The 17,273-nt window shown below is 37.5% G+C and overlaps 1 protein-coding gene across 4 annotated transcripts in view; it reads left to right on the top strand.

Moving 5' to 3' along the window:
- The window catches only part of SENP1 (SUMO specific peptidase 1), a 58,617-nt gene that overhangs the window by 15,949 nt on the left and 25,395 nt on the right, over positions 1–17,273 (top strand). For all 4 annotated transcript variants that reach the window (XM_082636778.1, XM_082636780.1, XM_082636779.1 and 1 more), the window contains 8 exons: positions 695–866; positions 8,443–8,546; positions 8,629–8,915; positions 10,457–10,511; positions 14,362–14,400; positions 15,248–15,332; positions 15,564–15,719; positions 16,595–16,726. In XM_082636778.1, coding sequence (XP_082492904.1) covers positions 695–866; positions 8,443–8,546; positions 8,629–8,915; positions 10,457–10,511; positions 14,362–14,400; positions 15,248–15,332; positions 15,564–15,719; positions 16,595–16,726 — 1,030 coding nt within the window. The remainder of the gene's footprint in view (positions 1–694; positions 867–8,442; positions 8,547–8,628; positions 8,916–10,456; positions 10,512–14,361; positions 14,401–15,247; positions 15,333–15,563; positions 15,720–16,594; positions 16,727–17,273) is intronic.

The following is a 17,273-nucleotide window of genomic DNA, read 5'->3' as shown; positions in this document are numbered from 1 at the left end:
TTTTGAGTCCACAAAAATATTTTTCTTGCCAATTTTTCCCATTATTTGAGGCATGTATGGTATAAAGAAACAAAGCAAAATTCTCCTTCAAAAGAGGTAGATAGTGAGGGCAGGAGGAGCAGTCAGTGATGCAGCCTCATAAAAAGCCTTCTAGTTTTTTTTAATGGAGGATGGGAGCCCTCTGTTGGTCTTTTAGGAAACTTAAATTCAATTGAAAAACAGTTGAGAAGCTTCAGCTTTATCCATCCTTGCATATTTAATCTTAAAATAATTCCCTCCAAAAGGCTGGGAGAGGGGACTGCAGGGAGTAAATAGAAAGTGTGTGCATATTAGCACACCTAGAACCCAGGTGCATACCTAGAACTCAGGTTTTCTGAAGAAGTCTAATCTGATAGGCTTTTTGTCATACCACACAGGTCTATGGTTCCTGACCAAAGGAACTTATAGATGGAGACGCTAAGAAATACAATTTTATGTGTTTGATAATTACATAGTTTGGCAGTTTAAGACCTCCTAAGTGGCAGAACCTAATGCAGCAACTCATGTATCATTTCTTGTGTATTTCCCTCACAGGGTACATCTGTCATTCTGCTAATTTTTTGTTTTTGTTATTTCTTAAAAGTGAAAATAATCACCTGGTTAGATTTTTACTTACTGTTCTTGTCTTTTCTTACAAACTTTTTTCTTTTTTTAGTGGATTATCAAACACTTTTACAGGAAAGTCAAACCATCATTGTCATTTGTCTGCATATGAAAAATCTTTTCCTATTAAGCCTGTTCCAAGTCCATCTTGGAGTGGTTCATGTCGTCGAAATCTTTTGAGCCCCAAGAAAACTCAGAGGCGACACATTAGTACAGCAGAAGAGGTAAGGAAAACCTGCAACAAAAGCTACTAAAAGACTCTCCCTACATTCAGCCATTTGTTCCCTCTGGCTTAGATGTTTATTAACCATTCCATTAATCCTTTCTGTGTTTTTTTTTCTTTCTTAATTGCTCTTTTTGAGTGCCAGCATCTCTTCTAAAGAAAGTAAGGAGATATCTTAGCAGGACTTCAGTATTTTTCTTACCATCTTCTATTCCTGTTGGACAGCACACTTAATCTTCAGTATTGTCTGAGTGGCTTCTCATACATCAAACTATCTCTGTTCTCTTTTGAACCCTTATTAAAGCTCTAGTTTCATGTGGCAAAGCTGTTAACCTTGCTGGATTTGATACCTGCCCTTCTTACTAGGATAATTTTTCCTCAGTATAAAAGAAAAATCAAGAAGCCAGCTAAATAATTTACATCCTTTCATTTGAGTAAGATCTTTGAGATCATAAACTTTCTCCACAAGAAAGATGTTGTGTTGACACTATGTTATATTCATTCAGTAAACTTAGGAAAAAATCAATTCCTTATATATAACATATAATTTATACAATAAGGAGATGTGCTTACACCTGTTCAATTAAATATTTGTTGTGCATCTAGTCAGGTTTGGACTGGTTGCTGTGGAGATACAAATGAATAATAATGACCTCATACTTATATAGCATTAGAGTTTCCAGTGTGCTTTCCACATGTATTATTGTTTTGATTTTTTTTTTTTTAATTTTATTTTATTTTTTTGCTTTATAACAAATTTAATCAGTTATACATATACATATGTTTCCATATCCCCTCCCTTTTGCGTCTCCCTCCCACCCTCCCTATCCCACCCCTCCAGGCGGTCACAAAGTACCGAGCTGATCTCCCTGTGCTATGCGGCTGCTTCCCACTAGCTATCTACCTCACATTTGGTAGTGTGTTTTGAATTATTTTAACCTTGTGAAATAGGTAGAGATGAGGTAATAACCACATTTTACAAAGTTGGAAAGTAAAGGTCAGAGGTCACACAACTAATAAATGGCCAGCCTGCAGCCCAGTTCTTCTACAAGAGTCTAGAAGGTATGCTTTCTGTTATACAGCGTGGTTATGTGGTTCCTGTCCATTGGTGCTTACAGACCGTGGAGTCAAGAATATAGCATTATGTGCTAAATAATTTTGTAATTTGGCAGTGAAGATCTCTTAGGTGGCAAAACTTGATTATTTGTTACATAGTTAGTTTAAAATGCTGTATATTTTTTGGTTTTAAATTTGTATTGAATCTAAAATATTCAAGCAGAGGATGACAGAGCTAGTAAATCATAATTATCAGGGGGAAGGATAGACAAGAAACTGGCACCAGTTGCATTTGGTGATAAGAGCTGAGCAACAGTTATGAAAGGGCGATTTATTTTTCACTGTACCTTTTGTAACATTGAATTTAGCACGATCTGCGTATCAGTTATTACATACATAAATAATTCTTTTTTAGTTACTGGAGCTGTGGGGGTTGTGCTTGTGCTAGAGTGCAGGCAGCCAGCAGGGTACCGAGAGACTTGTGGGGGCTGAGACGGTAACAGCATGGCAGCCGGTACAGGCCTCCCAAACCCGTCCCTGCCCCGTGTGGCTGCTGCTGGCATCACCAGTGCCCTTTAGAATGTGTTCATTGTAAGCCCCCCATTCACCCACTAGCCAATCAGTCCTTGGGACCACTCAGCCCCTCCTCCTTTCACCTCCACTTCCAGCCTGAAGACTTGGGCTGACCCAATACTTTCATCCTTCCAATCCACCTTCCAGGCCACAGGCTGGGTCAAGGGAGGACATGAAGCTGGTTCCTCTTTCCTTCTGCAGTGTCAAAAAGATGCTAAGGATTGAACCTATCCTATGGAACAAGAGATGCAGGGAATTTTGCCTCAGTTGTTTTTAGGTCTATAATCTGCTATGAAAAGCAAGTCACCTATAGTGTAGGAATATGGAGTAACCCATATTATATGCACAAGATGAAATATTGGACCAAACTTTATTAAATGCAACTCTCAACAGATGATTTAGATATTTAGTCTTGGATATTACAGATAATCCAGGTTAAAATGTTACTTTTTCCCCCTGGACTAAAATTATTGATGGGAGCTTATAAGCTGGAGGAAAAGTTATTTTCCATGGAAATATTGGGATCTCCAAGAGACATCTGTTGCTTATGTTAAAGAAGGAGAATTGTATATGAATCTTACTTCTGGAGTTGTCTAACACCTTCAGGAATATGAAGCTATCTGCGGAATTAACATGTCACCACTGTGCTGTTCAGTCTTACAACGGGTTTGAAGATAATACATGAGGAAGAAGAATTTGGAAATACGCAGGTGGTGGCTGTACCACCACTTGGCTGATGGCTGATTGAAGGGCAACATTAAAGAACGATACTACCCAATAGGGCAGGGGTCCCCAACACACTGGCCACAGACCGGTACCGGTCCCTGGCCTGTTAGGAACTGGGCTGCACAGCAGGAGGTGAGTGGCCGGTGGGCAGTGAGCAAGTGAAGCTTCATCTGTATTTACAGCCACTCCCCATCGCTCACATTACTGCCTGAGCTCCACCTTCTGTCAGATCAGTAGCGGCATTAGATTCTCATAGGAGCACGAACCCTACTGTGAACTGCGCATGTGAGGGATCTAGGTTGCACGCTCCTTATGAGAATCTAACGCCTGATGATCTGAGGTGGAGCTGAGGCAGTGATGTTAGTGCTGGGGAGAGGCTGCAAATACAGATTGTCATTAGCAGAGAGATTTGACTGCACAGAGACCCTAATAAATCAATTGCTTGCAGACTCACAAAACCCTGTCAGTGAGTGGCAAGTGAAAAAACAAGCTCAGGGCTCCCACTGATTGTGTATTATGGTGACTTGTATAATTATTTCATTATATATTGCAGTGTAATAATAATAGAAATAAAGTGCACAATAAATGTAATGCACTTGAATCATCCCAAAACCATCCCCCCCCTCCCCCCGTTCCAAGGAAAAACTGTCTTCCACGAAACCGGTCCCTGTTGCCAAAAAAGGTTGGGGACCACTGCAGTAGGGTTACCACCAGCCACGTGCACTATTTAAGTTAATTCAAATTAAATAAAAGTGTACTTTCTCAGTCACACTAGCCACATTTCACGTACTCATTAGCCATATATGAATAGTGGCTACCATATTGGACAGTACAAACAGAGATCATTTCCATTATCACAGAAGATACTCTTAGCACTGTTACAGATGATGAGAGTTTCTGTTTAGGAAAAAAAATATTAAGGACAATAGAAATGTTAAATAGTAAAAACAAGTAGTTTCTTTTCAGTTATATGTTGCTTCCAGACATGCTTCTCTGCTACGTATTGAGCAGCATTTTAAGATGTTAGACTGCCTTATAGATGTCACTGATGGTTTTCTTCTTTTTTTTTTTTTAAGAAAAACATATTAATTGTCCTTATACTTACTAAACTTTCTTTGGTCCTTTATCAAGTTTGAAACATAACGTTAGCCAACTTCCTTTAACATTTTATCCAATTATAGCTTCCTTTCCTCTCAATTTCCTAATTTGCTTTCTCAATAGAAAATAGTTTAATAAGTTATATACATAGAAAGATTTTTTTTTTACTTTATACTACCAGATGCTCCAAAAAAGGATTATGTTTGAAGTTTCAAGTGACTTACCTCCTTGCATCTTGCATTTGCTTTTGGTAAAGCCAAATGTTATGTGTTCTTTTGAGAGTTGCTTAGACTGTTCTTTCTTTGTCCAAAATGGTTCTAAATAAAATGTAATATACACAGCCAGTGTTTTATTGTTTAATGAAGCCCCAAAAAGAAAAGTGCCTTGCATCATTTAAACAAAACATAAATTCTTATAACTTCCAAATAAACATGTAGAACAGTGAAAACTTCTTAACCTTTTTTCTGTAATTTTTTTTTTTTTTTCGGTACGCGGGCCTCTCACTGTTGTGGCCTCTCCCATTGCGGAGCACAGGCTCTGGACGCGCAGGCTCAGTGGCCATGGCTCACGGGCCCAGCCGCTCCGCGGCATGTGGGATCTTCCTGGACTGGGGCATGAACCCGTGTCCCCTGCATCGGCAGGCGGACTCTCAACCACTGCGCCACCAGGGAAGCCCTGTAATTTCTTTTTTAAACCATAAATCAGTTTAAACAGAAAGTATGAGATTTGAAGGAGTTCAGATAATTATTTGGAATATGGATTTATTTCTGTTCATTTTATGTTGTCTAATGACTAAGGTTGTTCAGGCTCAGACAGAAGCTTTTCTTTGAAGATATATTTATTGGGGAAAAAGATTTGTGGGGGACTTTTGTGTGTGTTAAATTATTTTTAAAAATCAACTCTTTGCGTTCAGTTAATCTAGATTTCTTGTAATTTGCATTAGCTGAGTTGCTTAATGGCTCCTTGGTTTATTCATGTTTTATTTATAAGTATAAAAAAATTTTTTTTTTTTTTTTGGCTGCGTTGGGTCTTTGTTGCTGCACGCAGGCTATTCTTCGTTGTAGTGTGTGGGCTTCTCATTGGGGTGGCTTCTCGTTGCGGAGCACGGGCTCTAGGCGCATGGGCTTCAGTAGTTGCAGCTGCGGGCTCAGTAGTTGCAACATGTGGGCTTAGTTGCTCAGCGGCATGTGGGATCTTCCCAGACCAGAGATCAAACCCGTGTCCCCTGCATTGGCAGGCGGATTCTTAACCATTGCTCCACCAGGGAAGTCCTAAGCATAAAAATTTATTTCAAGAAAACATTTCGCTATGTGATATCAGGAAGGAGGGAAATGTTTCTAACTTTTTATGGTTTAAGTCTTTTTTAAAAAAATTTTATTGGATTATAGTTGATTTACAATGTTGTGTTAGTTTCAGGTTTACAGCAAAGTGATTCAGTTATACATATATTTATTCTTTTTCAGATTCTTTCTCATATAGGTTATCACAGAATATTCAGTAGATTTCCCTGTGCTATAGAGTAGGTCCTTGTTGGTTGTCTATCTTATATATAGTAGTATATGTACGTTAATCCCAAGCTCCTGATTTATTCTTCCCCCCACCTCATGTTTCCCCTTTTGGGTGAAGTGTTTAGGGTACCACAAATAAAGGTCCTTTCTTACCTCATTATTCTTGGTGTTCTCTGGAGGTCTTTAAGTGATGGGCGTATTTTTTATTTTCCCTTGGTATGCAGAGTAACCTCCTACACCAGTTTATCTGCTTTACTTTGCTCCCTATGTTATGAGAATACAGTCAAAGCTTTTTAAGATGTAGTTTGTTGGGACAGTGAAAATGAACTAAAATGATTGGGTTAATATCCATGACTCAGGTGTGGTATTCCGCTTACGGTTTCCCTTCCCTCCTTCCATTTTACCACCCCTGAAAACAACATACTGTTAACCCCATAGTATAGTGGATTAGGTTACTTGGTGTAGTGGGAAGGTGGAGTCAAGATTTACATGGAGGGGTATTCACAATTCCAGTCATTAAAGTGCCAGATAACACAGCTTTCCTGTATATAGATCGCAGTGGAGTTGGTTGGCAAAGATCTCTCTTACAATCTAATAATCTGTAATGATGCTTCATTCTTCATATTACCTACTTGAAGAATTTTCATAATAGCCAATTTATGTTTTAATAAAGAGGCATTTATTTTAATTGTGGTTTTTAATACTGTAGACAGTTTCTTCACAAACACTAAAAAAGACCACCATCATCTTGAATATAATATTAATGTCTAAGGGATAAAATAATGGTGTTTATTTTCTTCATACAGAACATTGCAAATTTGTTTTTTCTCTTGGGTCTATTTTGCCACCAAATGCTCAACTAGTTCTACCTTTTCTGATCACTCAACTATTCAGATTTAAGGATATCTCTTTCTCATAAGGAGTTGTCATACAGCACAGTACAAGGTGTATCTTGTTAGATCAGTAACATTATACTGACAATGTAATTGAAATTTACTATACAAAAAAAAGATTCAAGAAGAAAAAATTTAGTGTCTCTTTACCTTTGCATAGATAATTGCATTATTGTGCTTTTTAAATTTTATTTATTTATTTATTTATTTATTTATGGCTGTGTTGGGTCTTCGTTGCTGTGCACGGGCTTTCTCTAGTTGCGGCAAGCGGGGGCTACTCTTCGTTGCAGTGCACGGGCTTCTCACTGCGGTGGCTTCTCTTGTTGCGGAGCACAGGTCCTAGGCACGCAGGCTTCAGTAGTTGTGGCACGTGGGCTCAGTAGTTTTGGCTCGTGAGCTTTAGAGCGCAGGCTCAGTAGTTGTGGTGCATGGGCTTAGTTGCTCTGCGGCATGTGGGGTCTTCCCGGACCAGGGCTCGAACCCGTGTCCCCAGCATTGGCAGGCGGATTCTTAACCATTGCGCCACCAGGGAAGTCCCTTCACTGTGCTTTTAACAAACATTTGAAACTGAATGAAGTGCTTATGTGCATATTGAAATGTCACAGTGTAGGATGTTGCTAGCACTGGCACAAAGTATTAAAATTATTTTGTGAAGATTGGTGCTTGTATTAAACTATAAGATTTTGAAAATACTGGGGCATGTTATTTAATGAATGCAGCCCATTGCTTCAGGGGATCTGTGCAGAGTAGATACTTTACCATGATTATAGTTACAAGTCCTTATGTAATCTGGTTCTCTGCTAAGTGACCTCATTTCTTATTATTCTTCTCCTGATTCACACTGACCTTACTATTCCTTGAGCACATCAAGCATATTTCTGTCTCAGGGCCTTTGCATTTGCTCTGACTCTACCTGGAACACTGTTTATAAATTTCTATGACTGATTTCTTCCTTTGATTTAGGTTTCTATTGAAATATCACCTTTTTAGAAAGGTCTTACCTGTTCTTGCTGTTCCTCCTCCATCACTTTCTATTCTCTTATCTTTCATTTTCTTCATACTACTTGACTAGTTTATTTGTCAGTCTTTCAACTGTAATGTAAGCTTCACAAGGGCATGGACTTTATTTTATTCAGTGCGGTATCTTAGTGACTGGAGCATAGTAGGTGTTTTAAGTCAATAAGTAAATTATGTTGTAGATGTAGAGTATGTGCTTTTCCCTAAATTCAGTATTGGGGCTTGAGGGGGGAAAAAAAGTAAATAATGAAAACCATCTCTGGAAAATACTTACACTCTTAAAAATTGGATAGAATAGGAAACTTTAGCAAGATATCCCACTTGACTCTTCTGGTTACTTCCTTGTGGTTTTTCTAACAGGTATTAGGAGTCAAGGGATTTGTTGGAGTCCTATTTAGAAGTCCTCAAATGTTTTATTTCTGGCACTCGATAAGTGACACAAAAGTGGCCTTCTGCTTTCATATCCTGTAGTTTCTCTATTTACGTATATGCCCCATAATTTTCCAAAATATACTGTCTGGTATTTGCTTCACTCAACTCCTCTTATGTATACTTTACAATTTTCTAGAATATTATTAATGAACCATAATTCTTAATTATCATGAGGATGCTGACAGAGCTTTGACAGAGCTTCTGGGAGTCTAGATACTACTTTAAGAAACATTTGCCTCATTGGATGTATTTAAGATTTTTTTTTCTTTTATAGACAGTTCAAGAGGAAGAACGAGAGATTTACAGACAACTTCTACAGATGGTCACAGGGAAACAGTTTTCTGTAGCCAAACCCACCACACACTTTCCTTTACACTTGTGAGTCATGGAAACATTTTTCAAATGAATTTAATTCTACATTTTGTTATTTGATATTGAAGTTGTATTCTTCTCTTGCTAGGTCTCGATGTCTTAGTTCCAGTAAGAATACTTTGAAAGACTCACTGTTTAAAAATGGAAACTCTTGTGCAACCCAGATCATTGGCTCTGATGCTTCATCATCTGGATCGGCCAGCATTTTAACTGCCCAGGAACAATTGTCCCACAATGTGTTTTCCATATCATCTTATACCCCAGATGTTGTTGCATTTGGATCCAAAGATTCTGATCCTCTCCATCAACCCCAACATCACCACTCTCTTTCACATCAGCCAGATAACTTACCAGCTTCAAATACACAATCTGAAGGTAAAAATTGTGTTGTAAAACTGTATTTTGAACCCTAATAGCCAATTAACAGTTTATTGGATCCATGTGAATTATAGGCAAGGTAGTAATACACATGTAACTTAATTAAGATACAAGATACCTTAAATACATTTAATTCAGTTAGCTGTGCCACGAGTAAATGAAGCATATAATAAGTAGCTTACTTTTTTCTTACATGGAGATGCAAATGATTTCCTATAATATTTTATTTAAAAGATTAACTTCCTGAGCAGTCTTGTGTCAGAGTATATTAAGCCCAATTACTTCAGTACTGTCTCTGTTTCTAGTACTTTACAATGAAAATTAAGCACTCTGAAGTTCTAGGAGTTTTGGAACATCAATTAAGAACTGAAGTAAAAGTTCTTAAACAAGTACTACTTATAAAACCTGTATAGTAGGTTTATGCATTTTGGAATGGTCATCGGCAAGTTTGGAAAACAAAGTTTTTTACCTTACTTTCAGCTAACCAAAATATTCAGTCTCTTAGCATTCCAGTTAATTAAAAGTTTTGCTCCGGTAGTTTATTTTTTGTTTGCTTAGTTTTCCCCTTCTTTAAGTGTGTGTTATGTGTGTATTTATGGTATGTATTTAGGCATGTAACTTAAAACAAGTTTTATGTTAAGTGGTTAGACATTAGGGATCTTTTGCTAGATCAGTCTCTAAGGCTCTCCCCTCCTTCTTCAGGTCATTTAATTTTTTTTTTAATCTATTCCTCACTTTCTTAAAATTCTCACTTGGGGATTAAAATTATTGGCGACATCATTATATAGCTACACATATTCATGAAAACTTAAGTTTTGTGAGGTGATTTACTGAGAATTATTATTAAAAGCTGTTAATTTCAGAAGCATGCATTGTGTGGCAGACGCTTAGATACAACTAAACTGGAACAAATATACTACACTGAACTGTTGAATTACTTTCCTTGTACCATTTATTAAATATTCTAAATGAGATTCTAATCATAGTGCTTTAGAAGGACATGGTTTCTTCCTCTATCAATAGAAAATAAATGGTCGAATGACAGAATTTATACTCTTTAGAGTCTGCTACTTCTCACATAGCGGTTGTTCTCTTTCTTTCTGCCTTCCCTCCTCTTCTTGTCCCCTCCCCTCTCTTCCCTTCCTCCTTCCCCTTCCCTCTTTCACCTTATTCAGTCTTGTGGTAGCTCATGAACTAAAGACTTTTGAAAAATCTTGGCACATTCTTGTTTCCCAGGAATAGAAAGAAGAAGCACAGGGAGCAAGCTCAGCCCAGGAGGAGATGCTGAAGGGCATATATACTTTCTTTTAGAGTGATTGCTTTATTTGTGAGGCAGGCTCTTCACTAAGCCCTATTTATGGCTCAGTGAAAATGGACCTGCCTCTCTTTCTCTTCCATCTTACCTTTATCCTTGTACTGTGTTATGTTTATGGAAATAGAATATCACAAAGTATAGGAACTTAAACTACAGACATCTAGAAGGTACAGCCATGTGGCATTTTGTTAATAATGATATCCTCTTGTGTTTTATTGTTTAGGATCAGACTCTGTGATTTTACTCAAAGTGAAAGATTCCCAGACTCCAACTCCCAGGTAAACTTTGGTTAAAGGACATTTTTAACATATTGTTCTCCCTCTATTTAATCACCGTTTCTTCACTAAGATCTAAGTAATATAAAATGGCCTCAACTCAGACCTCTCTTATATGTTGTTTGAATTATTTCAGTAACTTCCTGATTAATCTCTTTTCCTCCGGCCTCCATTTTGTTCTTCATTCCATTTTCCACCATGTTTTCTAATCCATTCTTTGCCTTGTTTTTCAGTCCATCTTCCATTCTGCAGAGTGCTCTTTCTAAAATGCTTATCTAATCATTCATTAAACTCCCTCGAGGGTGGCTTATCAGACATAGAATCAAGCCCAAACTCCTAGTATGGTATACAACACCCTTCCTCCACAAGTCTTGCTTCCTATCATGCATTCTTTCCTTTAACAAGTATTTATTGATCGTCTGTTGGGTGCCAGGTACTAGTATAGACGTTGGAGGTAACAGCAGTGAACAAAATGAAGTTTCTGCTCTCAAGGAGTTTACATTCTAATTGTAAGGGGTGTAAGGGGAGGGATGGGGGACAGATAGAGAACAAATAAGCAAATAAACACATGCCTGTTGGTGATAAGTGCTACAAAGAAAAATAAAGCAGGGTAGTATATAGACTAGGGTTTGGGGGTGCTATTTATCTAGGATAGTCATGGCAAGTTTCTGAGAAGGTGACATTTGAGGAGAAGCACAGTGGAGGTGAGAGAAGGAACCATGTGTAAATACTGGATTCTTTCATGTGTTTATTATATGCTGACTTATAAGATGATAGGTATTTTCTTACCTTCACATTGTGTGCCTTCTGCCTGGTATGCGCCCCTTCTCCCCCCTCCACTTGTCTATCTGGCAGTAGTCTTTTTCTTATCTTTTAAGTCTCAATTCAAATGTGATCTTCTATATGAAACTTGACCCCTCTGAGAGGTACCAAGTACTTCTTCCTCTGTAATCCAATAAGTTGCTACTCAGATTGCTATGTCTTTGCCATATCTGGCCTTAGCAATTCAATTGCTAGAATAATAATGGTATCAGTTTTCCATTGAGAAGATTAGGGATAATAAAATGTTCTTTCTCATCTCAGTTCCTCTGTGTCTTTGCAGCTCCCCTGTATGTTCTAAATTTTAGATATTTAAAAAAATTCTCCAGTTGTTATAGTTTCTCAAGGAGACTTTATAGTTTAGATGCTTTATTCTTTATACTTTTTTTTTTTTTGAGTTAGACCTGGGTTCTGATCTTGCCTTTTCCAGGCTTCATGTAACTTTGGACAAGTTACTCTTCTAAACCTCAGTTTCCTTATCAATAAAATGCGAGTATTAACACCTTACTATTGAATTGTTGTGAAGATTAACTTACAGATAAAACACTTATAAAAGTGCTTTACATGTATGTGCAAAAATAGGTGTTCTTTCTTGGGAAAAAGTTGATTTCATGTAATGGGTGCTCTCGGTTCTTCAGTTCTTTACTGAGTCTGCCTTTCCTTTATGGAGAATTTCTCCTAGTGATGACTGAAGAGTGAGATGGACAAGAAGTAGTCTTGGGTAAGGCTTACTGGATGATGCTGTTTATCAAAGTTGGAGCCTGCTCTCCCAAGGCTTGGTTGATTGATTGCCTCTTTATTCTTAATCTCCCGGCATTCCCACTCCGTTAAGTTCCAGCAATGCAGATCTGCCCTTATTTCCCAGAATGTGCCATGTGTTTTATGCCTTCGTGCCATTGTACATTCCAGCCCTTCCCCTTCTGCCTGGAATTCCTTTTCTCTTCTTGTCCACTTGTTACACTCTTATTTTGCTTTTCAGAATCTGACTCAGGTGTTATTTTTTTCTCAGGACGTTTCTCTGGCTTCTCCTGATAACATTAGTCTTTCCTTCCAGTACTTCTATCTCTGTACTTTGTTCGGTACTAGTACCTTTGCACTACCACCTGGTGCCCATAATAGTGCATGGCACATCATGGGTACTTAGTAAATAAATCTGTGTTAAATAAATGAATTTCCTAGAAAGCCTGAAATACTCTCTTGAGTAGCCCAAATACTCATCATCTCCATTTTGGCTTAATACTTTGGTTTATTAGAAGACACTTTATAATAATAGAAAGAACATAGTCTTTGGAATTGGACATAAATAGTTTCTGATCCTGGCTCTTCCAAAACAAATTATTCTTTTGAACTCAATTTCCTTTTCTGTACAGTATAAGTAATATTTCCTTATTACACATTATATTGAGTCTTAATTAATTTGAGGATTATTGTGAGGTTAACTAATATGAAAACCCCCCCAAAGAGAGTTTTATACATAAAGCACTAAGTAGGTGCTCAGTAAGTAGCTGTAAGTATTATTGCTTCAATTATATGAGAAGTAATGTATAATCTCTGAAAAGCAAACAGATTTTGCTTTTTCCTCTGCATTTTGCTTTCCTGCGCCAGCAGATACCTTGATCCGTTAAAGAGAAGTGCTTGGCCCTTACATTATTTATTTATTCAGTAAATACTGACTGCCTGCTATGTGTCAGGCACTATTCTTGGTGCAGAGGATACAGTAGTAAATACAAAAGAGAAAAATTCCTATCCTCATCAAGTTTATATTCTAATAAGGGGAGCAGACAAATTTGAATAGCATGATCCAGTACCATGAATTCTGTGTGATTCTTGTCACTTCATTATATTGTTCAATAGATGTATTCTCACGTTCATTTGTTTTTAGTATCCCACACTAAGTAGTTCCTCACGGTGCTTCCACTGATCTCTGTGACTTTCTTTCTTGGCTGTTATATCGGTCGTTCACTGTGTTAAGGAGGTAGGCTACCGACAGTGGGGAGGTAATAGAACAGCATGTTTATCACCAAACCCCAGAACTAAGGATGATTGGGAATACTAATTCTCAGAAGTTAGGCTAAGGAGCAAGGGGACAATCTCTGAGCCCTTATTCTTGCCTTTACAGGACAGACTGTAGAAATTTAAGAACTGAAAGGGACTCTAATCTCCATGCTTACAAACCCAGAAATTGAGGCCCGTGGAAAGGAAGTGACTTGCTCAAGGTCACAGAGCAGCTCCAGGAGATACTGGTCTCTTAAATTCCAACTTGATGCTCTGTTTACTTGTTCTACGTATCTGAAAGTTTTCTTTGGAAAACTGTTCACTCTTCTTTAATTTGGTTCTATGAGAACTCCTTCAGTTAGGGGCAAGAAGATAAGAAAGGAGACAAGAAAGTCTGAGAAGAGCAAAAGGCTCTAGAACAGAGGACATACCTGTGACTCTGCTAAGCACTTCACTTGGGTTGTCAGCAAGAGCTGCATGGAGTAGAACTGGCCTTTCATCTTTGGAATGGAGTTGCATTGCTGATTATCCGCTTTGGTTCATTGGCTCATTAGCCATTTGATATGGGCTATTCTGTGGGCGGGGATTTTCAGTATCTAATGTGATGTGGTTGAATGTATTTTTACTCAAGTAGACCTACGAGAAGTCCAAGAACTCATAAGATTTTATTAAACCATTAATAAATCTGTCTATCTGAGCCATTTGGAAAGAGGAACGTTCTAGCTTAATATATTGCCTTGACAAGTGATGTACTCTTGTACATTGTGTTGGTCTCTCTTCCAAGTAAGGAGCATGCTAAACTTAGTTTCTCGGCTGAATGTTGGGTCATCTTTTTAACTGTACGTGTGCAGATGACTCATATTTGTATTCCTTTACTTCCCAGTTAGAATTGTTGTATGTAATTTAGGTCCTTTTATTTATTGCATACTTGTAAAGCGTTTTTATAAACTGTTTAAATAATTGGTTTTCTTGATGAAAATATTTGATTTTCCTTTACGTCTCCTGCTCATTTGTCACATTTTTCTTTTCCCACCCATAGTCCTACTTTTTTCCAGGCAGAGCTGTGGATCAAAGAATTGTAAGTTATTATTTTTGGTATCATTTATCCCTCTCTATCACTTTCTTTTCAGTTAGAAGAAATCAGTTAGCCAATCACCCTACCTATTTTTAGTCAGTAAAATTCCCTGTTTGTCTATATAGAAAATAACTTTTAAGTTATTGGGTTTTAAAGGTTCTATTGGAGTTGGGACATATCTATGCTCAGGTTTATTAAATCTGTAACAATTGTTGAAGCTCAACTGAATTGGAAAAATATTTCAAAGTTAGCTATTATATAGAAAGGAAAGTAAGTGCCTTTATTTTCGCATTGATAAAACTAATTTATTGAATAATCTTTATTTCTGGAGTTTGCAAAATCACTGAAAGTTTAGTCTCTAGTTTCAAGGACTCACTTTGAGTTATCCAAACTCCCGGTCTAGTTGATTTTTTTTTAAGAAAAAAACCCATATTTCTTCTTCTGGATCATAAATACAATATTTGAACTAAAACCTCGATGGTATCTTGTATTATTCTCTTCTTTGGGATTCAGTTTCATTTTTGGATTTCTAGAATGAAGCTTCACTTTCTCCATAATCTTAGAAGCATGTTTTTAAAACAGGACTCCACATTTACGAACACAAAAGTCACTTGTTCATGTTTAGCAACAAACTAGTAATTTTCATTATTTCAAAAAAATAATAATAGGATAATTTCAGTAACACCATGTGGTTTCACTTTGTCTTAAGGTAAGTGTAGTGATAAGTTAGTATAAGGATTTTAGACTTTCTCTCTGAGGGTTTTATATTTAACGCTCATTGTGCATCAGCAATGTTCTTGACGCTGAGAGAGTGGTCTGCATTTGTGTCACATTCCTTTTCATTTCCAAGGACTAGTGTTTATGATTCTCGAGCCCGGGAAAGATTGCGCCAGATTGAAGAGCAGAAAGCACTGGCATTACAGCTTCAAAACCAGGTAAAACAATATTTTTGAGATAATAAATGAATAGCACATCCAGGTTGAAACTAATTTTAGAAGGTTACCTGGATTTGGGATCAAAGTTGTTGTAACTGCAAGATAGTGTGGTAGCATAGCATTGTATGATAAGTAGTCTATGTTCTTGGCCTCTCCAGCTAGTACTACTTAGTGTACATAGACAAATAGTAGATTTCTTTATTCCACTTATTTTGAAGCTCTGTTTTTCAGAGACTGCAGGAACAAGAACATTCAGTACATGATTCAGTAGAACTGCATCTTCGTGTGCCTCTTGAAAAGGAGATTCCTGTCACGATCGCCCAAGAAACAGGAAAAAAAGGTCATAAATTAACGGAGAGCGAAGATGAATTTCCTGAAATCACAGAGGTAAATTATATACTGTAAATTCCTACACTAGCAAGTGTTGTGTTTAGAGAGAATTCTTTGGACAAATTTCAAACATAAAAGTAATCTGGTATTTAAATTGTATTGCATACTCCTGCTTTCATTTGTATTGCGTACCAATCTTGGCTTTATTTTTAAAGGATTATTGAAAATTCAGGAAAGAATTATGGGTGACTTTTAGTGACTTCAGTAAAAAAGCATTTAATAAATTTGTGTTTCATTTCATGTGCACTTTTACTTAATGCATGTGTCTGGTACTTTGATATCAAATAGTAAGTTGAGCCTTACCTTTTTTTTTAATCAATAAAACGCAGAATAAAAATTTGGAAAATACATAACAGTCTGCATACATTTAAAAATCTGTTCCTTAATTCATTCTTCTGTTTGAAAAACTATCATATAGCTGGTGAGTGTAACACATTTATTATAGTTCTAATGAATTCCACAGTTTTACATTAAAAAAGTAAAACAAATTTTTCTAGGAAAATGTTTCTGAAAGACTTCACTACCTTTATTCCCTTATTGCCTTTGAGAAAGATTCTATTTCTCAGGAAATTGTTTGAACCAAAGATATAAAATATAATTAGGTCTTCTTATGAACTTAGGAAATTTGACAGCAAAAGGTTATTTCAGACTTCAGGAATAATATGAAACAAGGGTCTGAAATGTACTGAAACAGAGAAGGGAGGACAAGCTAGGTTGGAAGGAAGTAATCAGGGAGATTACTGGAAGGAATAGAAACCAAAATGTTAGAAGTAAATAGTTGATTTAAGTCTAGGGATTGCATGGAGCTTGGTGAGAGATTGCTATGTCCAAGGCCATGTATGCTTGATCTCTGACACTTCTTGTTTCCCTAGGAAATGGAGAAAGAAATAAAGAATGTATTTCGTAATGGGAACCAGGATGAAGTTCTGAGTGAAGCATTCCGCTTGACCATTACACGCAAAGATATTCAAACTCTAAACCATCTGAACTGGCTCAATGATGAGGTAATCTCACAGTCGTTTTTATATTCAAAGAGTAAGTGAACATCAAGTGGAAACGAAAGGTATTATTTCACTGTTTCTCAAAATGTGGTCCTTGGATGACCTGCTTCAGAATCAGCTCTCACAGCCCTCTCCATTCTCCTGAATAAGTTTGAGGCAGTGTGGTAGAGTTATGTATTTTAAACAAACATCTCAGGTGTTTTTTTTATGTACCTTAATGTCTGAGAACTGCTGATTTATCTTTTTATGTGTTGAAGATTTGGATGCTGAGGGAGAGGACATTCGCTTATTGGTATTCTCGCTCTGTTTAAGGCACCACCTGCCCTGCAGTTCACATCTTTTGAGCAAATTTTTTTTTTTTTTTTGCGGTACGCGGGCCTCTCACTGTCATGGCCTCTCCCGTTGCGGAGCACAGGCTCCGGACGCGCAGGCTCAGCGGCCATGGCCCACGGGCCCAGCCGCTCCGCGGCATGTGGGATCTTCCCGGACCGGGGCACGAACCTGTGTCCCCTGCATCGGCAGGCAGACGCTCAACCACTGCGCCACCAGG

Source organism: Mesoplodon mirus (assembly GCF_964341445.2).
Source record: "Mesoplodon mirus genome assembly, chromosome: 11".
In the NCBI taxonomy this organism is placed as follows: Eukaryota; Metazoa; Chordata; class Mammalia; order Artiodactyla; family Ziphiidae; genus Mesoplodon; species Mesoplodon mirus.
Note: the sequence above shows the minus strand (reverse complement) of the source record. Positions and strands in the feature narration are given on the sequence as shown.